Source organism: Passer montanus, unplaced genomic scaffold (assembly GCF_014805655.1).
Source record: "Passer montanus isolate IOZ18808 unplaced genomic scaffold, ASM1480565v1 scaffold27, whole genome shotgun sequence".
NCBI lineage: Eukaryota > Metazoa > Chordata > Aves > Passeriformes > Passeridae > Passer > Passer montanus.
The window spans coordinates 11,671,115-11,688,579 of NW_024367372.1; the positions used below are offsets into that span (position 1 = coordinate 11,671,115).

The window sequence follows — 17,465 nt, forward strand, 5'->3', positions numbered from 1 at the left end:
ACAAGTTACAATGAAATCCACAGTGACTGTTATGGGCACCAAAGAGGTTGATGTGACCAAATCACTGATGACCAAGCCAGTGCTATGCCAGTCTTTCCAGGCTATAGCCTGTTGAGAAGGGCATCACACCTCACTGTGTGTGTCAGGACTGGCTTGCATTTGGCTGAGCTGAAAGACAAGAAGTGTGAACTATGACTGCCTGCATCATCCACACTATCTTTGCAAACATATTTTGACTAAGGACATATCAAATGTTTGTGAGCTGATATATATGATATTCTGGTTTATGGCTTTGGTACAAAGACTGTCATTCCTAGTGTTAAAATATTTTGGTCTAGAGAAAGTGATTTAGAAGACAAGCTGTTTAATTAATGCATGGGCAGAGACAATCTGTTCTGAGAATAGCTGGCAGCATGGGGAAGGGCAAAAAGTTAAGAATAAGTGAAGAGAACAAAAGAAATACTAAAGAAATGCATTTGTTTGAAATGTATGCTCCAAAATACAGAGCCTTTTGGAGAGATGGGGACAACATTTTCCATGCAGGTACATTACATTATCTCTAAAAATATGCCATTGGTCATCTAGCAAAAAAGGTAGCCAGCTTGCCTAGAGCCTTGGGGAGATTTGTCAGGAATTCAGAAAAGGAAAATTTTGGAGACGTAAAAACCATCTGAGCTCACTGTGAAGCAGCAAGTGTTCCAGTGCTATTTTTGGTTTAGTAGTACTGTGTACTGGGGGAGCTTTCTATGAAATGACAGGTGACACTACAGAATCTTGGAATAAGCTTATATGAAATATGCTTTTCATGGAAATATATATGTTCCACATATTTAGCATTTAGTCTACTCTGATAAATGACTGTAGCTTCTCTTGATCCCCAACTTAATGCCTCCTTATAGGTCTCAGTTTGCAAACTTAAAAACACTAATTGGTGCTTTTATTGCCAGCCATCAGGTCAGAAAAATTGTACCTCAGTTAATTCACCTGAAGAAAGCAGAAAACATAAAATAATCCATTACACTGGCTTTGATCTATTAGGCCAGGGAGAAAAAAAGAAAGTAAAAATCTCAAGGTTTATTTTAACTCCTGAAATTATTAGGTAAGACCAAAACTACTAAAACCCCTGTATATATAATACAAAATGAGGAAAAAGTGAAGCTGCAGTTATTGATGGAAAAGATGGATAAGAACTAAATCCCACTGATAAGGGTGTTTTCATTGCTCTGTCTGTCCTTACCCGTCTTGGCACTAGAGCAGATTGACAGTAGGTTGTTTGAATTCATGTAAGCAAGGTGACATCAGTAATGTCACCAGTTTCGCACTTAGCCACCTCAAGAATAAAATCAGCACTGTCAGTGGAAAATGGGAATGACCCTGATGGGTGCACAGAAAACTCTCAGTTCTTAGATACTTAGATAACTTCTTTGATCTTTTCCAGATTAGCTCTAGGTAGATTTAAATTGGTCTCATTAGCCAGCACTAATTTATTCTTATTTGAAGAATGTTTTGCAAATTATCTGCCTCATCACTGTGGAAAGAACCTGTGGGTAAACAAACTTAAAAAGAAATAGAGTGGAAAACATATTTTTTAAAGGTGTTTTAATTTTACTTAAATAACTATAAGATTAGCTACCTTTCCTGGAGGAAGAGTTTTTTTTTTTCTTTTTGACACCTATAAAAAATTCTGCATTCATGCCACAAAATGGGTTCAGACGACTTGTTAGCCTGGCTGAAGTTGCTCAGCTATTTAACAATGTTTTGCTCAAAGCTGAGAATACTGTTTAAAAGAGAAATTTGTGTGAACTTATTCTCAACCCTTAGTGTTATATAATGTGATTATTTATGTATTTATTTATTTATTTATTTATTTAAATATGACTTGGTGTAACACTGCAGTGGATTCAATTTTTGTAACATGTCATTATTACAATGTATATATTTTGTTAGTAAGTACAATTATGCCTTAGCATTTTTATTCATCTGTAGCAGTTAGACTCTACTGTGAATTTCCTCTGAATGCATGCCTAACTGTAAAAAGACCCTCCTTTTTGTGTCGGTCCTTCATTTCATGTGTTATTGTTCATTAAGTAATTCTTTTTCTGAGTCCTGCTTTTGTGCTCTTTTCAGCAGCTCTAAAAATGCTGTGCCTGATTCACCATTGCTTTCTCTCTTCATTTGTACCCTCAGCTGCTCTGCTTTTGTGTCAGTGACAAAGGTGCACAATAATCATGAGTCAGGCCTTTTACAGATCCTTTCATTAACATTGTTACCATTTTTACTTAAGAAAACCAAAAACCTTTGGCTGAGTTTATCGCTCAGGGACAAGGGGATGTCCTGAGCATTTGTTACTGATTTGAAGGCCATTCTTTTTGTTCCTGTCTCTCTCATGAGACAATTCTGACATACATTGAAATGCATTTTAATTTTTACTATGTGGGGACTGGAGGAAGAATTACTATGCACAACTTTGATGCCAGGCAGCTCCAAATTACTTTTTGTTCAAGGATGTACAAGAGGCACTTGTCTCCTAACTTCCACAAGGCAAGGTTTCTAACATTTAATTTTTACATATCAGGAAAATGAAGCATTTAGTAGAAGTAAACAAGTCGCCTTAGTCAAACTAGAAATTAAACATCAATTTGGTTAAATCCTTATTCTCAATTAAAAAAAGGCAGGGGTGCCAATGTAGGACACTATGTAACATCCATGTGATCTGTTCTCTTCCTTTCACTACTCATTGAATAAGTCTGAAATCCTGCTATTGTGAATGTGTGTCCATACCTCTTAAGAAGATAGATCATCCTCTGGTATTTTAGCAAAATACTCAAAGTGGCTCTTTGGAAAAAGAGGCAATAAGGAATGAATTCAGATTTTATATTTTTGTGTTGTTTTTCCCCTTGGTACTTGGCAGTTTCTTCCATGTCTTATATTTGCATTATAATACTAATCTTATTGAACTATTTATATTCATCCAGACACAGAAAATAAATACACACTCAAATGAAATATGAAGTGTAGGGATCATAAACAGTTTCAGAACTAAAAGTATCTATGAAATATCCCATATTTATTCTACCTGGTTCTGAATGCATCCCAGATCAGAGGAGTACTTAACGAGGGTCTGACACTGCATGTCTAAAAGAAATGCTCCCGTTTTAGGGGAAGACACTATTGCTCACAAGCTGGTTAGATATTAACCAGTTCAGACAATATCCCTTCTGTATATTACAAAGATAACTTCTGAGATCTTATTTCCTGTCTATGCAATGCCTTAATCTGAAATGAGATCTCATTCCTGGGTTAAAGGAGATGCTTGATTTGAAAACCTAATTTGGAAATATGGCTTAGAGTGACCTCCGCATGGCTTTTCCAGAATAAATAGAGAATTTACACTGCCACTGAAATTAATCCACGGTAAGGTTTCTAGTAATTTACAGGTTTCTCATGAAACTTTATTGGGTGCTGAGTTTATTAACAGAAGAGAAAATCTGAAATAAATCTGCCAGAGTCAATTGTGTTAATCCAGGCTTGCATCAATATTAATAGAAACAAAATATAAGTATATATTAAATAAATTGAGAGTTTATATGATTTAGGAGTGTAAAATATTACAATTACACTGCCTATATTTGAATTCAGTTTATAGAAGTCAGTAACACATACTCTTTGTTCAAGAGCTTTCCAGTGTGGATTTACATAGGTAATTTTATATCAGGCTTTTTGGTATTTGACATAAATCCTTTTTCTTCTGGAGTAAACCAATAATACAGCTTTCTATTTTTGAAAATGAGATTTAACCTTCATATTTGTGAATGAAACCTGGAAATCCTCAGTCTAGAAAACCCAAAGCATGAATTATTTCTACATAAAATGGCACCTTTTCAGTAAGGGAAGAGGGGTTTATTTTCATTTTAACCTTGGTCCTGTTGAATGCTTGGTGCTGGTGAGACAATGTGGGTGTACACATACTTGTATGGAGGTGTGAATTTGCACTTTATCTTACACATTGAACTGATATGGAACATATTGATGCCTTTCTGAAGCTCAGGAATGTTTTTCCAGGTGGTGTTTGTGGTAGATTAGTCACTTCCTAGTGCATAGAAAATGGGAATAATGATAAATGGGGGCCAGACATGGGGGTTTACTATTACCTGGGCAGGACTCTCACTAACAGGGAGAGAGGGTTGTATTCCACCCAACAAGCTCACAAAAGGCAGAAAGAGACATACCATTTGTCACCAGCATAATCAGTGTGTCATTCACAACGAATACAATTACGGAAATACACTCAAACTTTTTTTTTTTCCTGTTATTTCCTTTTTCTAGAATAAACAAGTGAGTCAAACAAAGATCCGGGTGATCTCCACCATCGTCTTCATCCTGGCAGGCTGCATTGTCTTTGTGACCATTCCTGCATTTATCTTCAAATACATTGAGGGATGGACAGCCTTGGAGTCCATTTACTTTGTAGTTGTCACTCTGACCACTGTTGGCTTCGGTGACTTTGTAGCAGGTGAGCAGCTTTGAGCCAAGATGCTGTGCACAAGGGCCTTGGCTATTAGAATTTGTTTTCTGGTATAGAGAGGAGGCTCTTCACAATGCGTTTTATTCCACTGAAATGATGCCAGGTGTTTCTGTTGGGATTACTGTGCAGTACAACACCAGGCTGATTTAAAGTCCAGGTGCCTTGCCATTTGTAGATTGTGAGCCTTCAGCAGTGTAGATAACAGGAGCCTGGAAAATCCTGATTATACGTTATCATTCAATGAATTATGCAAAAGCAAAATTACTTTCCCATTGAATTAAAGATTTGGATTAGGCCATTAGTGCTCAGTCTGAGGCTGACTGCAGGAGCAAGCAGCCCAAGTGATGAATGGAGGAAGCTTTTACAAAGGATGACTGAGCCATAGGTCTGTAGAATTCTCTGGTCAGATGCAGTAGTGGGCTGCTACTACAGGAACTGCAGCATTTCAAAACCTGCATTCAGTTTCCCAACCTTGGCAGAAATTCTGACATTGCAGTTGACCTGTTAAGGAAAACTCTTGTAGGAGAGAAGGACTAATGGGGTATGTATCTCAGTGCTTGGGGGATACTCTCCAAGATTAATACAGTACAAGCAGGAACTATAAATACCTACCCATGTACAATTTACAAAGAGGCAATTGAGATAACTGGCTGGAGAGATGAGAGAGACCTTTTTTTCCCCACTCAGCTGCTTTGCTAACAAAAAGGTGGTTAAAATAAGTGAATTTTTTCCCATCAGTGCATGACCTCTACTCATCATTCCTGTTAGTGGCCCTAATTAAAGGTATTAAGCTGCCTGTGTTACAAACAGTCATATTGTGCTTCTAAGTCCCTATAAACAGAATGAGTTTAAAACATCAAATAAAACTACAAAATTTTCTTTGCTGAAGAACAGTAGAAAAGTCTTTTTTGTAGAAAATACTCTAATCTTCCTTTGTTATGACATACTGGCATAGAAGACATGAATTATTGAGAAAAAAGTCACTGAACAAAGGAAGACCCAGATATAAAAAAGCAAGTTTTAGGACCATTCAGTTACAGAAGTGATTGTGTGAGCTTTGCCCATTTTAACCACTTAGATGTGTAAAGGAATTCACTGATATTCTTTGAGGTATCACAGCGTGAAATAAAAATAATTTACAATACTTTTCTTAATAATACAATATTTCAGTATTGTTTAATAATGTGATAGTAAAAAAAATCTGAATATTAAATTGCTGTGTATGCATATGGTTAGGAGAATATAACCCACAGCTGGGTGGTCACTAACAAGCAGGATTTTCCAAAAATCATATGGAAGACCTGAAGCAAGAAAACTTCAGAGGCATTTTCATGGTAAGAGTTTAAGGCAGGTGATCACCAGGAGATTTGGGGTTTATTGCTGGTTTTGAGAGACATTTTCTGCCCCTTTTATTTTCTGCCACTTTAATCTCTCAGTATCACTGTTCCTTCAACAGCAAATCAAAAATACTCTATCTTAACAGTTAAAACAGTGTCAATGGAGCTGTGCTGGCTTATTCCCCTAGAACAAATCCCAGCTCATGGGAAACTGGGAGGTTTTTGTACTACAGCTGGAAATAAAATTGTGCATGGAGCCTGAAAAAGCACAGTATCTGATAGGCTGAAAAAAGTGGTCTCATACTTTCTCAGTCACCTGATTACTGTGCAAGATAGATCCAGACAATCCGTTTCCTAGTGAGCTTCCTCGGGGACATGTATGATCAGAAGAAGCTTCTTGTACCATAGCAACAGCCGTCCCTACCTCCCATTGTTTCAGACTCTTAAAGACTGGAAAAAACGAGTGTGATTCATGCAGTCTATGGGGAGAAATTAACATCAAAACCAGTGTTTGGGTCCCTGCCAAGTCTCAAATGTCTGACCTTCCATGGGGGTGTTCAAACACTGCAACTACATTCATATAGAGTCTTGACAAATTGAAAGAGTCATAGGAATGTCTCAGATTGCAAAAAGCAAAAGGGAAAATGCTGAACTGTGTTGTCTGGTGATTTTAACAGGGAAAACCCCTAAAATCTCTCTGCAATCATACAGAGGAAATATGCAGACCTCTGCCTGAGTCTCCTGCTAGGCTTGCTCTTCAGGCAGGGATTTACACAGGTACTACCAAGGTGATGTCAGGTTCACTTGCACTGAGGGATATGGTGGTGCCCATGGGGCTCTGCAGACTCTTTCCTGCTCACCCTCTTCCACTCAGGGCTGTGCCTGCCTCTCACTGGCTCATTCTTGCAGTGCACATAGCACTGTGATGGGACTGAGAGTCTCGACAGTGTGGTTGCTTTCTTTTGTAAAAATTTCTGTATTTTACTCTATAGCAGGCAGCTCCCTGGCCCCTACTACACTTATTTGGGAGTCTTTGTAGTGCATTAGGTTTGCCAAATGTCTCACTTCTTGTTAGGCCAGCTCATCCAGAGACTTGCATGAAGAACAATATAGTACATTTGTTGCTTGGTTTGATCCATATCTCCTATGAAGTCGCTGTCCAGAGCATGCATCTCTCTGAATGATACCCAAGACTGTACAGCCTTATTTTCAGTGCTAATGCATGGTTGGCTTCCTGTCAGATACCCTGATTTGGAAGAAAAGGCTACATTTCTTTTTTCTGCACACAGATCCCTCAATCCTGTAGCTAAACCCAAAAAAGTCTCAAAACTCTATAACTTAAAGGGGTTGACCTGTAAATTTACTTAAATATGAGGCTGCAGGCAGTTCAGAATAAGGAACACTAGCTGTATTAAACTTTTTTCTTGGACAGGTATTTGTGCTGTTGCAAGTACTGTCAAAGCAGAATTTCAGAGCTCCTTCAGCATATGAGCAGTACAAAGTATTTACTGGGTGCTCTGGCAGGTCACATAGTAGCAGAACAATAGGTAATTTTGAAGACAAATTAAAACAGACTGAGTTCCTCCCATCTGACAAGCTTTTTGTCTTATTATCAGAACAGTGCTGTTGACAAGAGTTAGGAAATACTTTAGGCATTTTTCAGAATTGCAGATATTTTGTAATGATTTTGTCACCACATGATTTGTAAGCATAACTATATGCTTATTTCAGGAGGAAATGCTGACATCAAATACATGGAGTGGTACAAACCCTTAGTGTGGTTCTGGATCCTTGTTGGCCTTGCCTACTTTGCTGCTGTTCTGAGTATGATTGGAGACTGGTTAAAAGTCCTGTCCAAGAAGACACAAGAAGAGGTATGACCAGTAATTTCTCAGCAGTTTGTCATTTTACAAGAGAGATTTAAGGGCCTGATTCCTGCTTGTCTAAATAAAGATGCTGCTCTGCATGACCAATGCTCAATATGCTCTGTGGTTTACTTCACTGTCTGCCTTTGGTATGCTGGTAGCTCTGATGTTTAGCTCCTTCACAAAGGAAGAGAAAAAAAGCAACAGAAGCAACCAAGGCTGTTACACCTCTATCAGTACTCAAAAATACACAGAACACATCAGTAGGATTGCAATTATGGAATGAGATGCCAGCCTTTACTCTGAAACTAGCTATGAAATTGTACTAAAAATGTCAGTGTCCTCTCCTTAAAAATTAGGAGATTTTCCTGTCTTTTCCTATGCCAGGGAATGTGGTTCTGAGTAGAAGTTTAGATTCAGGTCTTTTACTATGTACTCTGTTTTTAAAAGTTGAAGAAACTGAGTGGTCAGCATCACGGAGAGCATGACTAAATTCACTCAGAACATGCCCTCCCTGATTCAAAGAGGATACTGCTCTATTTCCTATTTTTCTATTTTGCTCTTTCTATTTTCCACACTTATTTGAGTGTGGATATTTTCCATACTTATGTGAGTGTGAATATTTTCCACACTCAAATAAGTGTGGAAAATAGAAAGGCAATTGCCATGCCTCTAGAGCTGAAGCCTGTGGTGGAGGATGTCAGTAATATTTCAAATTTTAAGGCAACCCTGATTTACTAGCAATGTTTACCTGGCAGGGTTAACCAAACAGCAGGCAAAATTTGGCAGTGGGGTAGTGCTGTTTCTAATTTTTGAAGGCATCTGCACCACCCAAGGCCTGGTGCATCCCCCATGCATCTCCATTAATAAAGGGGACTGCAGAGAGTGTTGCTGTTCCGTTGAGCATCAGGCACCTACAGCAAGGAATCTGGTCTCCCATGCAGATACCTTCTGCCACAGTGCTACATGGACACCTGCACATCTGGACTGCAGAAAAAAAGATGACTTCTTGTGGGTTATTGGATGCAAAAACTTGAGTTCAGGCTGCAGCAGCACAAAGCATTGATTGTGGTGGGCTCCTGCAGACACTGTACTCCTAAATCTATTCTTCTTTAGCTGAACTTTGAGAAAGGCCTGTTTTAACTGAATTATTGTTTGGTCATTTGTCTTGAGTTTTCTCATTTTAGAAGGCATATTATTGAATACAGCCATCGCTTGGTTCTTTGTTATTAGCCTTTACTCCAGCCTCCAGTGCAAAGGAGTAAAACAAAGACAGTAATAGGACATTCAAGGATTTGCTCATAGTGCCTATACAGAATGTGTGTTGAAAACTCCTCCAGATGGCTTGACAGTGTGGTATTAGGACAGTTGTGCAATGGAAATCTCCATTAAAGACAGCTACATTTGTCCATGAAAATGAGCCCTAGAGTGGGGGAGTAAGAGGGCCTCTTGAAATTAGCTAATGGATGTGGTATTCACATGCCCTCTGAACAGAGAGAAGCAGAGAAAAGAATGACAAAAACAATTCTTAACTCATTTGCTGCTCCTGTGTTTGTGCCCATGTAGAATGTATTCTGGAGATTGTTTACCTGAGGTGACCAATTGGATCCATGTGTGTGGGTAGGGACTCTCGGGTAGAGAGTCACGAGTTTTTCAGTTATTAGTTAGTAGTAGTTAGAATTTAGTAAGCAAATATGATGTAGTATAGAATGTATCTCTTTAATATAGTATAGTTTTAATAAAGTGAGTGTTCAGCATTCCAAAGCCATGGAGTCAGATGTGCATCATTGTTCCCTGCATCTGGGGTCATCATAAATACAATAAATGGGAATTAAACATTAACTGCTCTGTGACTCTGTGACTCTGAACAGAAACTTCAGTGGGCCTAAACATCTGCATCCATGAGCAATACAGGAAAACACATTCCTGTACTGCTGCACTGGTCGTTATGTTGTTCTGAAGTGTATTGGTTTAACTGTATGTGATTAACTTTGCCCTCTCTTGACCATCTACTGCTGACATTATGAGTCAGGAATTTGGTTCTTAATCAAGGATGGATTAGCATGAACATGTCCCATGATTTAACACAGCTATAAAATGTGTGGGGTGGCAAAGTGACACAGGCAGATGAGTTTTATGTCACAAAAGCCATCAGTTGGTATGTTTAGAGTTTGCCCAGTGTAAGCCCTTTACTACTGAAGTTTGGGTCCAGATGGATGCAGTGGAGGTGGGACCACTCCCCAGTTTCATGCCACAGAAGAAAGTGCTTGTATTACTGTTCTACAGGAAAGATTTTTTTTAAAATTAATTTCTCTTTCCTCATGTTGCTCATGTTGTAAAGGTTGGAGAAATAAAAGCACACGCAGCAGAGTGGAAAGCAAACGTGACGGCTGAGTTCAGAGAGACACGGAGGCGGCTCAGCGTGGAGATCCATGACAAGCTTCAACGGGCAGCCACCATCCGGAGCATGGAGCGCAGGCGCCTGGGCCTGGAGCAGCGAGCCCACTCCTTGGACATGCTCTCTCCGGAGAAGCGCTCTGTCTTTGCTACCTTGGAAACAGGACGCTTCAAGGCCTCCTCTCAGGAAAGCATCAACAACAGGCCTAACAACCTGCGCCTCAAAGGGTCAGATAAGCTCAGCAAGCATGGGCAGGGGGCGTCTGAGGACAACATCATCAACAAATTTGGATCGTCCGCTAAGATGACCAAAAGGAAAAACAAAGACCTGAAAAAGACCATGCCTGAGGATATGCATAAAATTTATGAGACCTTCAGAAACTATTCCCTGGCTGAAGGAAAAAAGGGAGAGGAGAGAGAGAAGATGTATAATTCCAAGAATACTACTAGCACTGCAGTTCTTACCAACTTTATTCAGCAGCACTCAGACCTGGAAAATGGAGAGATTCCCAATGAAGCCAAAGAAAGGAAGCATAAAAACAAAGTATGACTTTAAGACAGAAGTTAAATGTAAAAGATGCTTGACTTGAATTAACAATGTCGGTGTTTTTACATACATATATAGTGAGACACGTGCCTTATACAGACTCCTTATTCAGTCTGAATTATATAGCATCCAAGAATATTTCACTGTGCCATAAAGACTCAAGCTTGCTCTGCCAAAATAAATCAGGAACACAGCACTGCAGAATGGCAACAGAAAGCTTCGCACATGGAAATTTCAGCCTGTATAAGATTACCAGGACAAGACACAAAGGAAGGGATTGGACCATAGCAGCATCACCAGAGGGCTCTATCATGGTGTGATATTAGACAAAGGGCAACTATGCAAGAAGGGCTATGGAAAGGGATGAAAAACAGTGTATCTTTGTAATGGAGTATGCATCCATAAAGCCTTCCCCTGGTGATTAAAATGAGGAGAAATGATTGGAGTGAACTAGAAACTTTCAGTAAGGCTTAGTTTACGTTTTGGCACGTGATCCAAGCTAGATTTTTTTCCCCCCTATACTGGATTCAGATGCATTACCTTTCTAAATGCCAAAAGAATGTCCATGGACACAGCTAGCAGCTGAGCGCTGGTTGGAAAATCAACATAGACATAAGTAAGGGTTGGATTGCTCTTTTCATAAAAAAAAAGAAAAAAAAAAGAAAACAAAAAACTCTGTGGGTATTTATCTTAAGCAATGAAAAAAAACCAAAAAAAAAAGAAAATAAACAAAGGGATTTTTTTTCTTATGTAGGAAAATTCAATGTAATGTCAAAGCAAGAAAGTGCATATGAAGAAAATACAACATCTCATATTATGTTGTTTAAAAGAAGAGAAACATCAATTTAATGATATTTGGCTAAAAGTATAAAACAGTGGGCCAACTTTTTTTTAAAAAAATTTCTCATTCACACTTTCCACTACTGAAAAAGCCCCTTCTATTTTAATGCTGTAAGACTATAAGGACAGAAGGGAAGCTGTAACTTTTGCATGTCAGCAAACTGCTGTTCTCTAGCTGAATCTGAATTTTTAAAAATAGACATAAAAGCATATATGTGATTCAAATGAGGGCCAGGGCTACCACAGAATTTCAGGGCTCTCTGCTCCCTTTTGCTGGGTTTTGTTTAGACATAAGCTGCTGTCATAGTCGCAGAAAAAAAAAAAAAAGAGAAAAAAATAGAAAAAAGAAATTTAGAAAAAAAATATTGTGGTAATCTTTTAAGTGCTTATAGCTTTAAGTGCCATTAATGCCATCATATTTTGTAACTTTTTAAACAAGTATTTTAAATTATTTGGTTCATTTCCATTCAAGTACTATCTTTGTTGGAAATTTGGTATCCCTTTTTGATAAAAACTAAACATGATCTCTCTGCATTTCTAGACTAAAGTGAAATGTAACTAAACTGTGGGCATTTTTAAAAATCCTTTGTGCTGTCTGGACATATGGATATGAAAAATAGAATTGTGTTTTCAAAGAAAATGCTGCAAAATAATTAATGGGAATTGTAAAAACTACTAAATTTTTTATAGTGTCAGCCTGTGAGCTACTGGGTGGGCCACTGCAGATAGAAGATTTTGCATGCTGGAAATGAGATACACATGATTGGACCAGCAATGCTTTCCCTGAGCTTTCACAAAATCCTAAATATTCTCACAATTCAAACTGTAGGACTATAGAAAAGGTAAGCATGGATGTTGATTGCAGAGACTCTTGCAAGCTAGTCAAACATGCAGACATCCACAGGTCATGCAGACACAGACTTTTGGAATTGCATGCTGAAGTCTACACAAACAAAAGTGCATGCATCATTCTCTGATACTTTCTGAGATTTTATGCACAATAAGACGACTCAAAATCAAACTGACCACCAGAACTCAAGATTGCCATGGCTATGAATGGAAGCATGGCACTGTGTATGCAAATTTTGAGTATACATATTTGCATATCTAATAACTCTGCTGATTTTGCAGGAGGGAGTCAAATTCCACTAGTACAGAGGAGGAAAGAAGTTTTTAGTTTGTTCTGTCTGCTGGTTCACTTCTCTTGAAATGTCTTATCATATTTCTAATTTCATTATCTGTCTGAAAATCAAGGAAGAAAAAGCAATGTTTGAAAAATTTCAGGTCATTTGGGATTGCTCTAACTCAATAAGATCCAAGAGAAATTGAATTCTGCTTACTTCACCAGTGAATCTCTTAAGGTGCAGGGCTGCGCTCTGGCTTCACCTTACCAGAGACAGGGCAGTAAGCCCAGACCCTTGAGAAGATTCCACATAACTCAAGAGCTGCTGTGGCTTCTGGAGACTTTTATACCAGACAGCCCTGTGCTAGCTTCCACAAACACACCGGCTGGTGACCATCCCAGGATCCCATCCTCCTCCAGCCCCAGGCAGACACCAGCATGGTGCAGGTCTCCTCAAGGTCTGGAGCTCTTTAATCCACCTGTTATTGCTGGTTTTGGGAAGGCCTTGAGTTCCACATATGAGCAAATGTTCTGAAGTCTCATCCATGAGCAGCACTGATTTTGCAGTGTCAGGATGGATGAAGCATATCTGGATGTAGCAAGGCTGTTCAGATCTGGTGTTTTACTGGTAGGAGGTTAGGAGTGAAAGCTGCAGTTTAGATTTGCATTTGGATTCCAGAAAAGGTTCAGAAGTGCTGAGTTGTACAATTTGGGTCTGAGAATTGCAGTAATTCGTTGTTACATCATCCTGCGCTTTGCATCTGTGAAGGATCTGGCACCCGAAAACATCTCATCTGACTCTGAAACCACGCGATCCATTCAGTTTTGCAAATAATTCTCCTTGGTTACCAAATGCTAAGAATCAATATCATGCATGCAGTGTTATCTGCTCTTCAGATGAGTTTTTCTCACACTAAATGCTTGCCTGCAATAGAAAAGTTCTGCATAGTCACACAGACATCTGTAAGGATATATCTCCCATGAGATGCATTTTCCATATACAAGATATAAAGTTTAACCATTGCCAGGGCATTTCTTCTGATTAGGGTCAGGGAAAGTAAAGTCTGTCCTGTAGGAATTGTCTGTGTGAGCAGGGAGTTGGACACCAGGCAATCACAGAAAATAAGCCAACATGGAAAAGTGAGGAGGCAGAATTTGTTGGGCAAACTCAGAATTGTTTGCTCTGATGCAAGAGAAGGACGATGACATCTTGGCATAGTTTTAATCTTAACTTTCTGGGTTCTCAGTTTGTCCCCTGTCCAGATTTTAGGTGATGGTGTGGGTGCATCATTCTAGTTTCTGTTTGGCCATGCCATGCAGGAGCCCCTGGCTGACATTTTATCAGCTGTTTTGTCAGCATCTCCTGGTTTGGGACATAATAGTTCAGGGACAAAAGGTGATGATCAATAAATCCCAGTGAGATACTGAGCAGAGAATTTGATGACCTTTTATATGAAAACAAAATGCTCTCTTTCATTCCTCTCCATTTCTGTGTCTGTGAAAATTGCTGAGAAGGTTGCCAGGCTATGACGGGAGTAAATGTTTTCTTCTAGATGATTGTCTATTAAATACCTCAATATACATAATTTTTATTATAATATGGGAAGTGCAAATGATGTATTTCATAGGGGGCCAGACAGAAACATCTTGACACCTAAAATTACATTTTAATGAGCTTTTCCCCATTTAAAGGGCATCCCTTGGTTTCAATTGTCTGCAACACCTTGAGAGAGAATCTCAGTTCAAACATCAGTGGTTTTATGGCTAAAATTCTCATCTTCTGGAATTTAGTAACACCTATAAAAAACTTGTCATATTATTTTTAGTGAGGCTATTCTACCGTTATAGAAATTTTTTAGCAAAAGTATTCTGAACCATATCCAAAACTTCTTTCTCTAAATTAGGCCCTTTCCCAACAGCCTAAAAATAAGGTTGGTTACTGAAGGATGAGTTACTGACTTTAACTCTCTGATCCTGTCCTGAGCATAACATGACTTGACATGGGAATTGGGACCTGAAAGAACAAGGAAATATGGATTTTATGTGGCTGCAGCCCTCACACACAGAGGATGACTCAGCTGCTGTATCCCTACAGCTTTCAGCTCTGCAGTCCCACTTTCCACTGCTTTGTGCAGGAGAATTCTGCATTTGAATTTGGGGATCTTTCTGAACAATGGCATCATAAGCATCACTGAACTTGTGCAGATACTGGTTTTCAAAGGATTGGTAATTTCATTACCACTTAATAGGGAACATTATTTCTAATAAATCGTAGAAATAATAGTAAATAAAATAAAATAATCCCCCCCGCCCTCAAGTGATTTATATTCATGGGACCTGATTTGGATTGTGGCCATGAAATTATAAATCACCCGAGCTTCTCCTGCCTGGCTTTAGGATGTTGCTAGTACCAGTCTGCTTCCTCTAAAGCCATTAATGGACTATGCCAGAGACTTTCTGCAAAAATCTCTAACCCATAATAAATGAAATTATGCCTGAGTTCAGGTTATTAAAACCTTGTCCTTAAAAGCCCTTCATTGAAGTATTTGTATTTATGCTGTACATGGGCTGTTTGTTTGCCAGCTTTGGTTTTCTCAGGGGTTTATTTGTGTTGTCGGGTTGCATGATGTCTGCTACTCTCACTTTTCCCATCATCTACTAGAAATTAATTACAGGTAAAGACCAAGCATCATGTTATATTGTGTACTAACCTAGGGCAGGAAGTCTCCTACTAAACAGATATGAATCTGAGAGGTGACTGAGGACTGTTTCAGTCCTCCCTGTACATTTAGTTGTTCTGAGCTATATTTTGTCTAATCTAGGCCAAAATCTGCCCCTGTAAGTCTGTGCAGTAAAGCGAAGCTGCCTTGTTATTTTTAAGCTTTTTATAGCAAAGGCCTGCTGTTATAACTCATATCTACTGTGCAATTTATACTTACTGCAATGGCTTTATATCAATACTAAACACAAATAAGCTCAGCTTCAGAAACAGTTCCCTAGGCATTTAAATATCAATGAAAACACAAGGCAAATCAACACAATTCTGTGGAACTCAAATAAAGGCTTGTATATTAATATATAAAGCTGGTTTGCTGAAATGTATCACCAAAAAAAGCTAGATCTGAAAATTCCTTTGGGTTACTGAAATTTCCCCAAGGTCCCATCTCCTTTACTATCAGTAACAGTTACTCTCCTTAATACCATTGCTGGACTGGACTGTATTTTTTCCTCCTGCCACTGCAGTTGATAACATTGTTAGTTTCTGTTGACTTGTGCTGTTGAAATCATGGAGGAAGCAGTTGCAAAAGCTAATTTGGAGTTGCCCTGGTGTAGCCAGTGCATAATCTGTGAGTTGGATCATGCTGGGATGGGAAGGCCACCCTAAAGGCAAGCCTTACCCACCCCACTGGTGAGTTCTTAGGAAGCAGCTGAAGAATGGCCTATGCTAACACCCGTCACGTGGCTCACGTCACTGGCTCTTGCACACAGGTTTACTGGTGATGTCTCCTCACTCCATGCAGGTAGATGCAAACTTCTTGTGCTCCCTCCTCTCTGGTTACAGGTCATAGCTGAGCTAAGTCTTATCAGCAGGAAATGACAGGCCTGCTGCTTTCTGGGGAAAGAGCACATTTCTATAGCATTTAGCCTTTTGAGGCAAAGAGGATCTGCTTTCCTTCACTCATCTTCAGAGCAAAGCAAAGGCAGGTGATACTTGGCACGTGAGAATACTTTTGTCTCCCAAATATATTCTGTCCCCAAAGTCTTTGTATTGTGAGAGCTGGATACTCTCAAGAGGAAAGGTTATGGTGCCTGTTTTGAGATGTAAGCTGAACATACCAGCTTTCAGCCTTCCATTTAACAGTTTCTCAGATCCTGGATTCATATAGTAGATTTAATTAGAAAAAAGCAGAGCTTGTGTCTAGATCATATCTTCCCAACAATTGAAATTCATTCAGGGCAGTGTATCAATGTAGTTTTAGAGTGATTTTTTTCCAGGTTCTATTAGAACTTGATCTAGATCTTGGACAGTACTGAGAAACCATTATTAGTAATTTTCATCTTTGTGTTTAAAAAAGAAGTTTCTTAAAATTTGGGGAAACATTTTTTGGGATGCTGTTCTAAAATATTTTCTTGATCAACTTCAAATTGTACTATAAACAATCAGTAAAACCACTTTTAAGGATTTCTATCTACTTTCTTGTCTTTGTTTCTCTTTCACTACTTCACTCTTTCTGTAAGATTCAATGGTGCTTTAGAAAGGCATTCTCAGAAAAATGAAAATTTCCAAAATGTCATTACCAGAGTGCAGAGCAGAATGTGCTTGTACCGACTTGATAAGTTTTGCTGCTATTGTCTTTATTTTATGATGTAATGTTTTGAAAGATTAAAAAAAAATTGCAACAAAGACCATCCAGATGAAAACATTTTCCTTGTTGTTTTATTTTTTTCTTCTCTTTCTTTTGCCTTATCATCCAGCAATGGGACGGGAACTATAATTAGTCTCCTCTTTCATGTATCTCCAGAAAACACTGCATACTGGTAATATCACTTTGCTGGACCTTTGAGCTTGTTTTTGCCCCTTCTACCTTTTCTCCTTGGTTGATGATCCAGATTCCTATATTTCCTGGGTGTCTAATTTGGGAAGCCATGGTGCTGGACTGGTTTCAAAAGTGAGACACAAATTTCCAGCCATATTTCTATTCATACTCACCCATTTCTGCATTTAATGACCAGTCAATAGGGAAGCACGAATCAGAAATTTGAGGAGGCTCTCTCTTTCCTAGTTTCTTTACATAGAAATTATTTGCCAGAATGACTCGAAGAAGTTATG

General features: G+C 38.8%; 1 protein-coding gene across 2 annotated transcripts in view; it reads left to right on the plus strand.

The window, feature by feature from the left end:
* KCNK10 (potassium two pore domain channel subfamily K member 10) overlaps positions 1–17,058 on the plus strand; it is a 59,315-nt gene extending 42,257 nt beyond the window's left edge. For both annotated transcript variants that reach the window (XM_039712974.1, XM_039712973.1), the window contains exons 5-7: positions 4,327–4,513; positions 7,594–7,736; positions 10,069–17,058. In XM_039712974.1, coding sequence (XP_039568908.1) covers positions 4,327–4,513; positions 7,594–7,736; positions 10,069–10,674 — 936 coding nt within the window. In that variant the 3' untranslated portion in view covers positions 10,675–17,058. The remainder of the gene's footprint in view (positions 1–4,326; positions 4,514–7,593; positions 7,737–10,068) is intronic.
* The last annotated feature ends 407 nt before the right edge of the window (positions 17,059–17,465 follow it).